This window comes from Vulpes vulpes, chromosome 10 (genome assembly GCF_048418805.1).
Source record: "Vulpes vulpes isolate BD-2025 chromosome 10, VulVul3, whole genome shotgun sequence".
NCBI lineage: Eukaryota > Metazoa > Chordata > Mammalia > Carnivora > Canidae > Vulpes > Vulpes vulpes.
In genome coordinates this window covers 36,508,090-36,523,861 of record NC_132789.1, presented here as the reverse complement: position 1 = coordinate 36,523,861, position 15,772 = coordinate 36,508,090, and the positions used below count along the sequence as shown (strand labels likewise).

General features: G+C 49.4%; 1 protein-coding gene across 5 annotated transcripts in view; it reads left to right on the top strand.

Annotated features, from left to right (window-relative positions):
* Positions 1-15,772, top strand: part of RNLS (renalase, FAD dependent amine oxidase) — a 239,623-nt gene that overhangs the window by 183,703 nt on the left and 40,148 nt on the right. For 4 of the 5 annotated variants that reach the window (XM_072723584.1, XM_072723586.1, XM_072723587.1 and 1 more), the window contains exon 5: positions 1,845-2,018. In XM_072723584.1, the coding sequence (XP_072579685.1) occupies positions 1,845-2,018 (174 nt within the window). Of the gene's footprint in view, positions 1-1,844; positions 2,019-13,297; positions 13,553-15,772 lie in introns of those variants that run through there. The other variant, XM_072723588.1, reaches the window with a different exon arrangement.

The window sequence follows — 15,772 nt, the reverse complement described above, 5'->3', positions numbered from 1 at the left end:
AGGCCGTGATGGCTATAGGGGAACAATGATGCTTTTAGGTCGGAGTGAGTGCGAAGCAACCGCTCCTGTCAGAGGAGAAGACAATGCCAAGTTTCATGTTGGAGTCAGACTTACAGCTTAGGAGGGCAGAGCACAGAGTAATGAGGATACGCATGTGGCTCCAGTGTGGGGATTCTGGTTTCACTGGTTGCATGTCTTGGAAGAGCTGTGTAACCCAGGGTGAGTTCGTTAACCTCTCTGAATATCAGCTTCCCGGGGGTGTAACATGAGGATGGTAAAAACACCTAATCTGCGGGGCTTTTGTGACGATCCATTGAGGTCTTGGTTCCAAAAATATTTTATTTTATTTTTAAAGATTTTATTTATTTATTCATGACAGACACAGAGAGAGAGAGAGAGAAGCAGAGACACAGGCAGAGGGAGAAGCAGGCTCCATGGAGGGAGCCCGACGTGGGACTCAGTCCCGGGTCTCCAGGATCAGGCCCTGGGCTGAAGGAGGCACTAAACCTCTGAGCCACCTGGGCTGCCCCCCAAAAATATTTTATAGCCAAGAATATGCTTTGATAATGTATAGGATTATTAGTGTGCTTGAATAATTCCTTAAATACCTCTTACTTCCTCCCTCCCTCCTACAGTCATGTCCGCAGAGTTTAGCTGAAGTACTCCCATCCCTGCGGCCTGCATATCCCTACTGTTGTAGATGAGGATGGATTTCAGTAATTAAATGAAAAAGTTGTCTATGTTTCATATCTGAACCATCCTGCCTAAGGTTTCAGAATAGAACGATGGCCTTCTCTGAAACCCAGATTATTAATGCTGCACATATATAAACAAGCAATGCCCTGGCGCCCCTGAAGGTAGGAAGCCAGATGAAGATTGAAAAGTGAGGAAAATCTCCTCCTTCCCCGTCCCAGATAGAACAAATGTTTTCTTCTCCGGGATAGGAAAGGTGGCTATTTGGTGAACACATACCCTGTGCCAAGCACTGCGCTGTGCTTTATTGGATGTGACCCTCACAGCATCCTGTGCCGTGATTGCTGCCTACAGACACGAAGACTATAATTAGAATAAGTAGCTGAACCTGGGTCACATGGTAGAGTCAGAATTTGAACCCAAACCTGCCTAATTCCTTTCCTGGTCTTTTTCTGTTTGTGAACTGATGATTTACCTCCTCTGTTTTAACCAACTTTGTGTACCTGTGTTTGCCCTTCTGTCCCTTTATCCTTTCATTTTTTTGATGCCAGGAATGAGTAGGGCAGAGGCTTATGACAGAGATGTCTAAGGTGCGGCCGCCATGCTTAAGGAATTGTTGTGATCCCCTGCAGGAAAGGGAACAGGCGGACAAATCCCTATATGACTTGGAGGAATTGCAGAGGCCCGTAGGGGATGGAGCGTTAGCCTCCTTGCCTGGAACGTGCAAGTAGCGCTCTGTCTACTTTACTCAGCTGTTGTCAGGATAGAGTGACACGCCTTTATCAAGGGTCTGGCAAAGACCCTGACTCCTAGTTGAAGCGCTCAGTACATGGACCCAATAATGTTGCCAGGATAATAACTGGGATCCCAGGCTGGCAAAACAACTTGGTGTCAGATCTCTAGAGCCTCAAATGCCAGTCTAAAGAGTTCGGACCTTCAGCTTGATAAAAACAATTGTGCCAGGGTCAGTAATTGTTCTGAAAAGAAATTAGAGCAGATGCTCTTTTGCACCACCTTTCAAAATTCATCGTGGATGAGGTAGAGTTAAGGGGCACAGTTGGAACTGGTTTAGAGGACTTTTTATATTTGATGCACTAAAAGGAAAGATGATGTTTTCAAGTTTTTAATGCCCTGTACTTTTTCTCCCACAGTAATTAGTGAATGCCAAAGACGGCAACTGGAGTCTGTGAGCTACTCCTCTCGCTACGCTCTGGGCCTCTTTTATGAAGCTGGCACGAAGATTGATGTCCCTTGGGCTGGGCAGTACATCACCAGTAATCCCTGCATACGCTTCATCTCCATTGATAATAAGAAACGCAATATAGGTCAGTACCCCCATTATTCCCCTTAAATACAGTAACAATGGTGGGTGTAGATCATGAAAAATGCTGTTTAATTGAGTGTTGCCGTTCTGAACAGAGCAAGCATTTAACTCCAAGCCACAGGGGATAAAATTTAATGTCACATTTGGCCAATAATAAAATACACAGTGAAACCAGCAAAGTTTTTCAGAAAATCATTCCCCACATGGTTTGTATTACTGAGTTCATGAAAATAGTGTCAGAAGTTTTAAGATTTCAAAATGGCCCCAGTTCTATCGCTTTAATCTGGGCCCATCTATATGCAGAAGGATCTCTCCTCCTTTCTGGCTTGGTGGAGTTTGTTTGGCTTCGTTTCTGAAATTTGCTAAGTGCTGCTCTTTCCACTTCCCAGGCTGGAAATAAAAAGTGAATTGTACTACGTTATGAGAATCCTCCACTTCAATATAATCTTATTTATTTAATTTTCATCTCAAAGACTACATAAAAACACTTCGTGTACAATATAACAGAAATGATAGGTAAAATGTTTCAAAAGAGGTTCACTAGAATGGGCTAAAACCTACATGCCATCCTTTTTTGTTGAAGGCAGTTATTAAAATTAGGTTTGAATTACAAGAATAAACATAGCGCTCATCTTTGGAGCAAAGGAGAAAGTGTATTCTTCTTTGCAGGATTAGAACAATCCCTGAGATGACTGCTTTTTGAAGAATAAACGGTAATGATGGAAAACGACTAGATTCTTGAAGGGAGTCGTCATCTCAATTTGTTACGGCGTTTTATGGCGCAGTGATGGTTTCTCCAAGCCATTAGTTAGAAGTCTTTCTTGATAAAATCACCAACTAACGTCTTTTGGCCTGCCAGAGCTTTATAATGATAGAATTGGGCTGGATTATGGTTTTTATATCAGAGCACATGATCTTAGAAAAATGTTTCTTTTATAACTTAAAACTCCCTCGGGGCTAGATTGTTTATGTTCACATGATACCGCATATATGTACAATCAGCAGTTCGTGAAACGCCCTGTAACAGCAATGGACTAACCATTTTTAACTCTACAACTGCTTGGTTCTGACAAAAGAATAGCCAGCCCTTGATAGGTGTGATATCTGTTAGGGTGAAGTCAGTCGTGTATAACACAAAAACTAATTTAAACTTGTTTAAACAACATAAGGTCATTTGTTATATTACCTACTGTGGACTGCAGTGCATCCCTCCAAAACTCCTGGGCCGAAGCCCTATTCCAGGATAACTGGCGGCCTTACCAAATGAGCATGAGAGAGTTTTCTCCTGTGCGTTTACCAGAAGAACATCAGGTGAGGTCACACGACGGTGGAGAGAAGGCGGAAAGGCAGGCTGTCTGCAAGCCAGGAAGAGAGGCTTTACCAGAAACCAAATCGCCGGACACCTTGGTCTTGATCTCCCCAGCCTCTGGAGCTACGAGAAATAGATTTCTGTTGCTTACGCCATGCCACCTGTTGGACTGCATTTTGTTATGCCAGTCTAGGCCAACCGACATCTTATCCAAGTGGAGGAAAGTTGGGGAGATGTCGGGAATGATCGATTCAGGACCTGAGCAGTACCTTCCAGGGCCTAGAATTGCCCTTTTCTGCTCTCTTCCACTCTTGAGGTGGACCTTCTCTTCCAGGAGGATTGGGAGCAAGATGGCACTAACCGTTAGAATTACATGCAGACCCAACGACGTGCTCAGGAAGAAGAGGGACCATTACGTTTCTGTTTCTAGGAATCAAGGAATTCTCTCCAGAGCCCCCTCAGTTGGCCTTACCTTGTATGTCATCGGTCAGAGTTGGGTTACTCGACTGGTCTGAAACCCATCATTCGCTGGCAAGGGTGATGGGACTGCCACGATGAACTCGACAGATCAAGGTTTACTCCTAGAATCGGCGTTAGGATCATCTCCCTTTAGCCATATGAGGGGTAGACTCCTGAATGAAGTAGGGTTTTGTCTGGAGAAGAGAAAGGAGTAAGTAGCGGACGCTAGGTCGGCCATATGTGACACCCATTATTTTCAAGTAGAGTCACATCGTAGGTGGGAGGTGAAGCTCTAAAGTTGACATGTAAGGAGAAGAATCATGTAGATTCAAAATTATCTTTGAAGATCCCTTAAAACTACATGACGTTTTGGAGACGGAGCTACCTTTCAGTAAGTTCAGGATAGCCATCTTTCCAGTATCCAGTGGATTTCAGTTTCTTTGGGTGAGGCCGGATGAAATAGTCGGCTCACATTTATAGGATGGAGTGATCTTTCCTACTGTGAGAGGCGCACAGAAAGAAAGAAACAGCCGTTGTCGTTATCTCCTAACAGGTTAAATCACTGCAAAAATGGAGTGGGGTGGTGGGTGATAGCACCCACAGTTATGCAAATGCAGAAGAGCACAACATAAAATTAAAATAAACATATTTTAATGTCTCACATGATTGGCAGCCTCTGAAATAAGAGAGATAATTTTTTTTACTTTTTATTTAGCTTTTATTTCATTTTCTTTTTGTGGTATTAACAACCACATAGTTTGAAAGCAGGAGGGCTGAGTGGATTGGAAACCATGTTTTTGCTACAGCTCATGCAGTGCCTCTTCAGACAGCAAAGAAATGCCTGCCTTTCTTTGCCAGTTTTATGGAAAATTAATCTTGGATTATGTGAGTTTTAAATTATGGGAGGCCTGCAGTAATGGCATCCCCTAACATAAAATCTAACTGCCTTGCATTTGAACTACTTTTTTTTTTTCCTCCTCACTATCTGGGGCCAGGGTGCTAAGTGTGTCTAGTTGAATTCACACAATATAAATGTCCAAATAGTAAAACTCCACTGTATTTTATTGGCATTAATATTTAAGCAGACTGGTAAGAGGTGTCTCTGTATGTTACTAACACTACCCCACAACCACCCTGTCCTTGGAGTGTTTGATTGAATCTAGAATTAATACTGTAAATACACACACTCAACTAATGAGGGAGAGCGTTTCTGTTCTGTCGAGGTAAAGCAGCAACAAGGTCAAAAGTAGTCCACAAAACCCAGTTGTGTTGTTAGGTCTTGAAGAGAGCCAGAGGATGAAGGATTAGTGGCCCAGACCAGACAAAGGTCAAGGAGTAATCATGTGTCAGGTGTCAGGGGAACATAGTACCTGCAGAGAGCTGCCCCGAGAACCAGAACCTCCTTGGCAGAGGGGCTAAGCTCTAAAGCCTGACAGACCAGCTTCAGGACCTTTGTTAGAGGTAAGAGCCACTGTATCCAGGTCTGTGTTCCCCAAAATCCCAAAATGCATTCAAGGAACACCAATTCCTTTTTTTTTTTTTTTTTTTTTTTGAACACCAATTCCTTGATATGCTCTTTGGGAAGGACTCTGTCGTCATGTACATTTGCAAAATGCTACCGACTTTACATCTCCTTTAGAGAGTTTCAGGTCATATTGCCCTATTAGAAGACATTCCTATAAAAAAAAAAAAAAACACCTTTCCTCTTCATTTAATCTAGAATTTCCCAAATGTATTTGACCAGGGGATCAATTTTATTTGAGCGCCATACCTGCTAATATCTGACGGAAATGGTTCCCCTGGACACCCTTTAGAGACCCTGACCTGACATCACCATTTGTGCTTCAGACCTGAAAAGGAATCCTAGGCCAATAAAAGGGTGTGGGGTGAGGAGTGGGGTGGCCAAGGCTGAGCTGGAAGCCATCTGGAGAAAAAATACGGATTTTTTTTTTTTTCAAGAGATGGAAGAAGCTTAGAGCCAACCTCGAGCCCACCAAGAGTTGCCTCATTAGGACAAAAGATCCTTCTATCACTCAAGAATTCCAAGGGATTTTAGGGGCTCTGTGTTGGGAACCAGGATCAGAGACCAAATGTTAAAAGAGGTTTTCAGTGCTCTTATCACTCGGGAAATTATAAAGATTTCGGGGGTGCTGTGCCAGGAACCAAGGGGAGAGACTATATATCTATGTTCTATTATTTCACGCCTCCCAAGATCTTGGAGATCCCTCTCAAGACCTTATATTTGGAATTAGAATGGCCAGGAGTAACGTCTTAGATTCAGCTCAGTTCTACCTCTTTACAGCTGTGTGATCTTGGATGAATTACGTAAACTATCTGTTTATCGATCAATATGACAAGGAAACAATACCAACCCCAAGGATTTGGGGATGAAATGGCTTGAACATATGAGGAGTTTCGTATAGCACCTAGCAAGTGACGGGCCAGTATCTGTGTTTCCTGTTATCACGACTAACAATGCCACTCTTGCACTTGGATATCCTATTTTCCAAAGCTGAAGGCATAAATATAAAAAGCCTAACTTTAGTGACTGCAACACGCTGAAATCACTGCGGAGAGGAGGCAGGGTGGCCCTAATGAGTAAGACATATAAGGTTGGTCACAATTTTAGCATCCTTCCCTGTTCACCATCTGGAAGAGTATTAATGATAGTAAAGTGGCCAATAGACAGCAACCCGGGGAGATTAACATAATCTGCAATTCTAGAGATGCAGTGGCCAATGACCAGAGTAACATGGCTTTTGGTGACTCATCAAAGGAATCCGTTCAGTTCATCCCAAAATGAAAACAAGCAAATGAATAAACTTTTTGTCATATGGGATTTACACCTTCCGGTACCTTATTGTTGGGGATCCCTGAGCAACAAACACAGTGTAATACATACTGCCTCTAATAACTGTTTTACAAAAGACGCACAAATGTGCCTCACAGAACTGTTTATTACATCAGCTCTTTATAGGAAAAAAACGGGAGCACGACACGAAATCCTATAAATAATTGGGATGAGCCTGGGGCCTTAAATCCATCTTGGGTTCACTTAGGGGGGGTTTGTGACTGTTCCAGTTAAGCAGGGAGCCGTGCAATCGACAGCCCAAGGTGGTCTGCTTCAGGATGCGAACAAGTGAGGGATTGTTTGCCCTTAAACTTGTAAGAAATGCACTTAGGAGAGGTAACAATTTTTTTTTAAAGATTTGTTTAGGGAAAAAAAAAAAGATTTGTTTAGGGGCGCTGGGGTGGCTCAGTCGTTTATGCGTTTGCCTTCAGATCAGGTCATGATCTCGGGGTCCTGGGATCGAGTCCTACATCGGGCTCCCTCTCCCTATGTGCCTCCCCCTACTTGTGTGCTTTCTCTCTCTCTCTCTCTCTCTCTCTCTCTCTCTGCCAAATAAATAAGTAAAATCTGTTTGGGATTTTTATTTATTTATTTTAGAAAGAGCGAGAGAGCGTGCGCGTGTGCCAGCAGGGAGGGTGAGGGAGGGGCAGAGGGAGAGAGAGGGGATCCTCAGGCTGACTCCCAGCTCAGCACAGAACCCAACGTGGGGCTTGATCCCGGGACCCATGAGGTCGTGACCTGAGCCAAAATCAAGAGTCAGTCGCTCAACCAGCTGAGCCACCCCGGTGCCTTAAGGGAGGGAACGCTTCATAAGGGGAACAAAAAAGGAAGAGGGAAGAAGAAGGAAAGGTCTAGGTAGGAGGGGAAGGAATGGGGGAAAAGGGCTGTAATCATGGAAAATGGTCATGTTTCCCGTTGGGGCTTCTGTTGTAAAATACCGGCTCCGGAAGCGGCGCTCGCAGGGAAAGCAGCCATCGTCGTCTCAGAGGAACCTGCGATGCCCGGCTGACCCCCAGGAGGGAAAAGCTGCACGTGTGTGTGCACGTGTGCGTGCGTGCACGTGGAGCCAAATGTCTGTCTGTGGTCGCGCACGTCAGCGGGCACGGATCACAGCACAGACTGACCTCACGTCACGTCCACATTTGCCAGTTCTCAAAACAAAAAAGAAAAGGAAGTTCCACGGAGCCCATTCTGTAAGGAGAACACGTGCCCGCAAGGCAAAAGCAAGCAGCAGATCCCTTTCAGCCCCGGGCCTCCCCGGAGCGCGAGCCTCAGTGGGAAGGGTTTACATCCGAGACCGCATTGCCCTGCCACTCGTCCAGCACAGCGACTCCTGGGAAGAGCAATGCCAGGGGCAGAGGGAGAGTGGAAAAGTAACTAAATATACATCAAAAACCGACTTTAAAAAATACCCTGTGGAGTCTACTACCAGGAAAAATGCCGTTCGGCCGTTGCCTCCAGAGAAACCGAGCTCCCCGACCCTGGATTTCTACGTTCCCATATTCTCAGTTTGCGGAGCAGGTGGTTACGAATATGCGTTCCCTGCCCCGCGTGCCAGGCTCGGGGCCAAGAGCTAAGCGGTCTCGATGGCCAGTTTCATGAATCGAAGGTCGTGGTTGGCTCGGGTGGGGAATTCTGAAGAGACACAGAGGCTCTGTTGCCCTTGTGACTTGGGGTCAAGGAACAGCCCTCCTAAATGCAAACGGATGCACAGACACAGACGACGTAGAGACCATCAACTCACACCTGTCCCCAGAGCCGGGGAGGGACGCCTGGGGCCCAGGGCATGACCCCGGGGTCCTGGGATCGAGTCCCTTGTCGGGCTCCCTGCATGGAGCCTGCTTCTCCCTCTGCCTGTGTCTCTGCCTCTCTCTGTGTCTCTCATGAATAAATAGATGGGAATCTTTTTGAAAAAATTGAACACTTGAAAAAAAAAAAAAGAAGAAACGTTAGGCCAGCCTATTATTTCACTTTCTCGTGCGGCTGCCGAGGAGCTCGACGCGGGTAAGCCGTGCCGTGTCCGAGGGCGGGCGCCCAGGGAACGCAAGCCTGGGGCCCGTGGCCTTCCGGCCCTTCTGTGCCTGCGGACAATGGCAGATCACCAGTTCGCACAGCGGCCACGCGAGGAAGTGGGTCCTAAAGCCCGAGAACTTTCAGTTGCTTTGGGTGCCGACCTTCCGCCTTCGTGCCCTGTGTGCCCTGCCCTCTGCGAGCCCAGTTTCCACTGGGCCTCTGGCCTGAAGTCACGGCAACAGGGCCAAGGACAGGCTGAGGCCGCCGGGGACCCTTGGGCTGGCGGGATGTGGTTCTGACACCAGCCCCGGGGCGTGGGGCCTGAGTGTGGTTTCCTACGCTCCTGGGGGGACAGGTGGGGACGAGCATCAGGCGGGGCCCGCGGGTGGAGGAGGAGACAGAGGCTGCCCTGTCCGCTGCCCGCAGCGGGAGGAAAGGCCGGGAGGACTGCGTGCGCGGGCTCCGGCGCGGGGAGGAGCGCAGGAGGGGCTCCGCGGGCCAGGCCTGCCTGGGCTGTGCAACCCTCTGCCACCCGGTGGGGAGCTATCATCTGGCAAAAAAACCTGCTGCCTTAGACGTAATGACACCTAATTTTGGCGACTTGTGCTTCCGGTCTCCGTAAAGGGTGGTTCCTTTGCTGAGCCCCCGGAGGAGGTGGGATGATGCCACCGGGGAAATGGGGAGAGCTAAGCTGCTTTGCCTGATTGAAGAGAAAAGTGGAGCCGTCCCGAGGCAGCGGGGAGGGCGAGGAGCAGGCCGGGGAGGGGAGAGCCGCGGCCGAGGCTGAGCCGAGGCTGAGCCGACCCGCAGGGCAGCGGCGTGGCGTGGGCGTCTTGGCCGGAAGATTGCTCCCTGCAGCCAGCCCAGCTCTGGCTCGAGCGGCGGCTTCAAGTCCGCGCTTGCTCTTTCCTGGGGACTTGCTGCGAAAGCCCTACAGAGCCCCCGCACCGTTTGGGGTACCGGGGTGGAGCCGATGGGAACCCCGAGATTCTCTCCCCGAGCGGGACCGGGAGCACAGCAGGCCCACGTCTGTTTCGAGAAACCATATTTTGAATCGAGACAGAACTCGTCATCCTCCCGGCCTTAAATAAAGCGAGTCCAACTTGCTGGCTCCCTCAGACCTGCGACGGGGCAAGTGCGCGGCGTGAGCCGTGGCGAAGGCTCCCTCTGCGGGACTGAGCTGCTTCCGGAGGATCTTGGAGTTGAGTCGAGCCCGGGGTCGCCCGAGGTCTGAAGCTGTGGACACTCGGGGTCGGGAGCCAAGGCTCACAATGACGTGCTCTGCTCTGCCTCCCAGACAAGTGCGTGGTTTGCATCGTTCTGGGGATGTCTCAAAGCCTCTGCGAGCTGAGAACAGTTTCGTAAGGCTGCATAAACACAGCCTGTGGGCCTCAGGCCCAGGAGACAGTGTAGACTGATGAGCCGGGAGAGAGCCTGGCAGGTCTTACCTGCAGCCCATCCTTGTCTGGGGCTCTGACAACACGGACCCGAAGAGACGCAACCTCCCCTTGGCCTCGAGCTCCCTCAGATGAGACCTCCCCGTCTTCGCCCCTGTCAGGAACCCCATGTGAGGCCCACCCAAGTGTCTCGGGGGCTGAAGAATTGACATGCTCTTTGCAGAGCCTGCTGCTTGCTCCAGAACTAGAAGTTCTCTCCCGAGGCAGAAGACGCGCCACACTCCCCGGGCCGGGGGGTGGGGTGCTGTTCACCCCCTTGGCTCTTACGCGGCACCGCACTAAATCTTCGAGACGGACGCCAACATCGCAGCCCCCGGGCCCGGGGCATGAGCACTCGGTGGTTTGCCGAGCCCGTCGTCCTGCGCGTAGCTCCCAGATGCCCTCCCCTGGGCCTGGGCACTAAGATGTCAGTGACACTGAGAATCAGCGCCGCGGCCCCGGTCACGTGCAGAGCAGACCTGCTGGCCGGTCGGTTGTGCATCCCAGTCCGGGGCTCCGTTGGATCACGGAAGGCCACCGAGCTCTCTCTGTAATTCCAGAATCGGGAAGCCTTTGCAAAGCACGTGCAAGTTCTTAGCAATGTGAACCACCAGAAGCGTCTTGGGGAGGCCCTCCGTGCCATTGGCGACACTGCAGCGTGGGGGTCCTGGAAAGACCCGGAAGTTTTCCGGGGCCCTGTCCCCGAAGGGGTGCAGGGGTCCTCGGCGGCGGTGTCACCCTGGCCTCTAGGGCGTGCACGTCTGGACGACGCCCTGCCACAGACCCTGATCTCCAGGGTTACGCTCCGAAGGCTCCCAGTGCTCCCCCTGCTGAAAGGAGCTTCTCCTAATCCCCGGATACAGAACCGCCGCGCTCCGGCTGAAATACTGCATCAGAAGATACGTGATAAGCTCTGCAAACGTGTCATTTCCCTGCCACAGTCTAGCAATTATGTCTGTTTTCTATCCCGACGGCACTAAAAGGTCTTGCGCAGGAACCGTGCCAGGCTCGGCGGGTCCATCCTGACCCCAGCTCGGGGAGTGACGGACCCTTTACCGTACACTCCACGACTTGGTTTCCATCCTCAAGGATGCTCAGAAACAGTTGGCAGCATCCAGCTTCGCCGTCACAGAGACCCGGCTTCGAATCACACAACTGGACTCTTCGAATCTGGTTTGAGCCGTTTATATGGCTTCAGGCTCAATCTCTGTGGCTTAACAAATGGTGGCACGCCGGCCCTCCCGGGGTGGTCCAGCCTCGTAGCGCTGACCGTGAGCGGGTTCCGTGACCCCGCCGAGCCTCGCTCACCTGCGTCGCGAGTGCGAGGTTAGTGACGTCCCCCGGGAACGTTCCGAGGCCCGAGTGCGGAGACGGATCTGACAGCCCTAGTGGCACGCGCGGCTCGTGGCAGGCCGGTCGACGCTGTCCGCAGAGCCGCTGCCCCACGCAGAGAATGATTTCACGGTCTTGGTCCCCCAGTTACAGAAACGTCCTCGATGCTGAGAAAGAGAAGAGGAAGCCGCCAGGCGTACACGTCTAATTAGATTAAATCATCTTTATCGAAAAGCACAACAGGCACACCTCGGTGGGTCCGCGGGAGCTCTGTCCCGGGCGGGGCGTTGACCTGGACGACGTTGTCTGATGCACTTCTTCTCTCTGGGGAATCTCAGGTGACTTTCTGCAAAAGAATATTACACACACACACAAACACACACACACACACACACACACACACACACACAAAAGAAAGTGCACCGCAGCACCTCTGAGAGCAGCGAGACCACGAAGTTAAGTGGTCAGCGGAGGAGAGGGCGGACACAGGCCCAGGAGCGGGTTCCCCGGTCACACTGCGGGGTCGCGCCCAGGACGTCGCTGTGCTGTTTCATCCGCAATCCACGTCCGGTCGTGTTTCCACGTGTTCGGAAGCACCAGCCGGTCGCTGCTCCCAGAGGTGACACCAGATGCCACTGAGTCACCTTGGCCCATGGGGCCCATTGGCAGGTCCCCGGGGACTTGCCTGTTAGCACACGAGCCCCGCCGTTTCAGCGACCGCTGCCCTACAGGCTCATGGACGTGCTCACTTGGAAGACGAGGGGGGTCTGTGTGAACGGTGCGGGCTGCTGGGTCCCCTGCCTCCTGTGAATGAATATTAAACACCGGGATCTGAGAAGACTACATGGAAACCCCATTAATATTTATAACCGGTCTGTGGGACTAAGGGAATTCTTCGGTATAAAATATTCCGAATCCGTGTTTGTAAGAACGAAGCATCCTTGAATTTAAAATATAGTTTTCCTCGCTGAAACAGATTCCCGCTACGCCCGCTGAAATCCGGGTTGGCGGGGCTGCATCGCCTTCCATTATTTAATAGAGACGGGAAGGGCATTTAGAACCTTGAGCTCCGCCGAGCCTAATTCACTCTTTTATTATTATTATTATTATTGTTGTTGTTGTTGTTGGCTCCTTTTCCACTGTCTACATTCATGATCATGGTTTCTCAAGAGTGGCCAATGATGTCATAAGGATTATAATCCCTTTGATTGAAGAGCTGTTGCCAAAACCCAGATTCAATCTCTCTCTCCCCTTTTTTTTTCTTTTTTCTGTCAACATACAAGAACGATTCCACTGGTCTTATTGGTAAAGGAGATAAGAGTGTCCACGGTAAACCAGTACATTTCCTCCCCAAGAAGGGCCAGAAATACGTTGACGCCATCATCAATAAGCTCTTCCCCAGCCCATCAGCGTCAGGTACCCCCAAACCCAACACTCCACACCGTCCAGACGTACGCTTCCCGGGTCGCCACCCGTCGAGTGAGAGCAAAGCTCGAGGTCACATCCTGGAGCCCAGAGATCTGTCTCGTCCACCCACGGGATCCTTTGCAGGGAGCCTGACGTGGGACTCGATCCCAGGACCCCAGGGTCACGCTCTGGGCCAAAAGCAGATGCTCAACCGCTGAGCCGCCCAGATGTCCCCCAATAAAATCTTATTTACCAACACAAGGACCTTAACTGGCCAACCCCAGACCCAGCCCGTGCCGGCTTAGCTCGCCCGGCCCTCCTGATCCACTCCAACCCCTGCCCTGGTCTCGCCCACCCAAGGCCACTGTCCATTCTGTCCTCCATGCATGGACGGTCTCACTGTAAATGTCACTTCCACAGAGACCATTCCTGAATTCCTGATTCAATCAGGTTTCCCTCTGTTCCTTTAATAGCTGCCTGTACCGTGACTGTCGGGAAGTCGTCATGCCTGCTTCTCCTGCAGGTTGGGAGACCCAAGAACGCAAAGCCTGGATTCGCTTCGCTCCTCTTTGTATCTCAGGCACCCGGCCCATGGCTTAACACACGGTCACTTCTCTCTCTCTCTCTCTCTATGTCTGTCATAAATAAATAAATAAATAAATAAATAAATAAATAAATAAATATTTTTAAAAAACAAAATAAAAATAAAAAAAGTTCTTACCTGTTAACTCACTTATGGTAATATCTCACTTGTTGGTAATTATTAGTGTCTCACTCTCCTGTCTGCCTCAGACACTTTTCTGCAAAGACTTTTATTTTTTTTATATTTTATTTATTTATTTATTCATGAAAGAGAGAGGCAGACACAGGCAGAGGGAAAAGCAGGCTCCCATGCAGGGAGCCCAATGTGGGACTTGATCCCGGGACCTTGGGGTCATGGCCTGGGCTGAAGGTGGCGCTCAACCCCTGAGCCACCTGGGGATCCCCTCTACAAAGACATTAAAATGCTCAGTATAGGGAAATGCTCATTTTGTAATAATTTCGTATTATGATCGTGATTTTTCCAGATACTTCATAAGTTTTGGTCATTCTAAAATAATTCAGTGGCACATTTCTTTTAACACCTATGTTTTGAATATCTATTTACTTATTTGAAAGAAAGAGAGAGAGTGTGAGTGCACAAGCCGGGGGACGGGAGAGGGAGAGAGCACGGATCCCAAGCAGACTCTGCACTGAGCACAGAGCTCAGCTGGGCCTCCACCCCAGGACCCGGAGATCATGATCTGAGCTGAAATCACGAGTCGGCTGCTCAACCAACCGAGCCACCCAGGCACCCCTCTGGCACGTTTCTTTTGAAAGGGAAAAGGTCAACTCCAAAAATTGACAGTAGGACAATGATCTCTACAAGGAAAGAAATATATGTATTTTCTCCTGCTCCCCAGATTATTTATGCCTACATAGGTTATTCATGAGTCATACACTCGATCGGTAGTCCTTGCATTCCAGCTCTGGGCCAGACATCGTGCTAGGTGTTCCGGTGAGTGAGGCAGTTGTGGGCACACCTTCAACAGGGAGCATTAAACATATTCCAACATGATAATGAGTTAGAACTCCTTGTAAGTAAAACTTCAACAGTGTTTAACCTGATATTCTCTTTTTCCCTCGTTCCAGTTTTGCAAAATGACGATACGTAGTTTGAAGTCTAGGTAATGTTTGTGGAATTGAAGTATGTGTATATCCGCAGGGCTTCGTGATTGCATCTGGCCAGTAATCCTAGTTGGGTCTTTGGCGTTCCTCGAGTTGCCCTTACAGGAATATAAAAATGTACCTTGTTTCATTTTATTTTTTTCCCCAAGATTTTATGTGTTTATCCATGAGAGACACAGAGAGAGAGGCAGAGACCCAGGCAGAGGGAGAAGCAGGCTCCCTTCGGGGAGCCCGATCCTGGGACCCTGGGGTCACACCCTGAGCCGAAGGCAGATGCTCAACCCCTGAATCCCCACAGATGCCCCTAAAACGTACCTTATCTTAAAGGGACCATATAAACATATCTGCTCCGTCAAAGAAGGTAGAAACCATTCTATCATCTGAAATCAACCTCTTGGGGTCTATCCTTATTGACGTAGCTGCCTGCAGGTGTTCCTCTGGAGAGCTCGGTCTGCTTCTTGCACAGGCGGATAAGGCAGGAGCCTGAGAAATGGGAGCGAGCTCTGGATTCAAACGGGTTGTTGGCCAAGTGGTGAACTTCCCTTGCGCAGAACCTCCCAAGGGCCCCGTAACAGGAATTTTGTGGATCCGCGAGGATTTCTCTTTGCCATAGAATCTGGCAATCCCGCCTCCTTGGTTTGCCACCATGCAGTCAATGCAGTTGTTTCCTCTGAAAAGGTCAGAATTATTTGAAAGAAAATCCAAATTTCCAATTCAGTAGTAAAGGTGATTGGAAAAATCCAAGTCTCAGGTCCTGAGACTGGGAGTGGGGGAAATGTTATCTCAGATGCTGCTGATGTAGAAACACGTATGAGCTCCGAGCTCCAGTGTGCACACTGTGTACGTGGGTTCAGGGATGTCATGGGTCTCGCCATCCCTCTCGCTGGTTGGTGTCGTATGTTTCAGCGGGAGCGTGTGCTGAGGAGGTCTATAGTCACAAATAAGAACATACGCTTTTCCTCCATTACAATTGTTTCTATTAAAAAAAAAACACAAGAAATTTTCTGTAGCCTGAATGTAGAACAACTATGTCAGGAGTTTGAAAAGTAAGAGGAAATAGGGGCACCTGCGGGGCTCAGCAGTTGAACGTCTGCCTTCAGCTCAGGGCATGACCTCAGGGTCCTGGGATCGAGTCCTGCCTCGGGTCCCCGCAGGGAGCCTGCTTCTCCCTCAGCCTGTGTCTCTGCCTCTCTCTATCTCTCTCTGTGTCTCTCATGAATAAATAAATTTAAAAAAAAAAG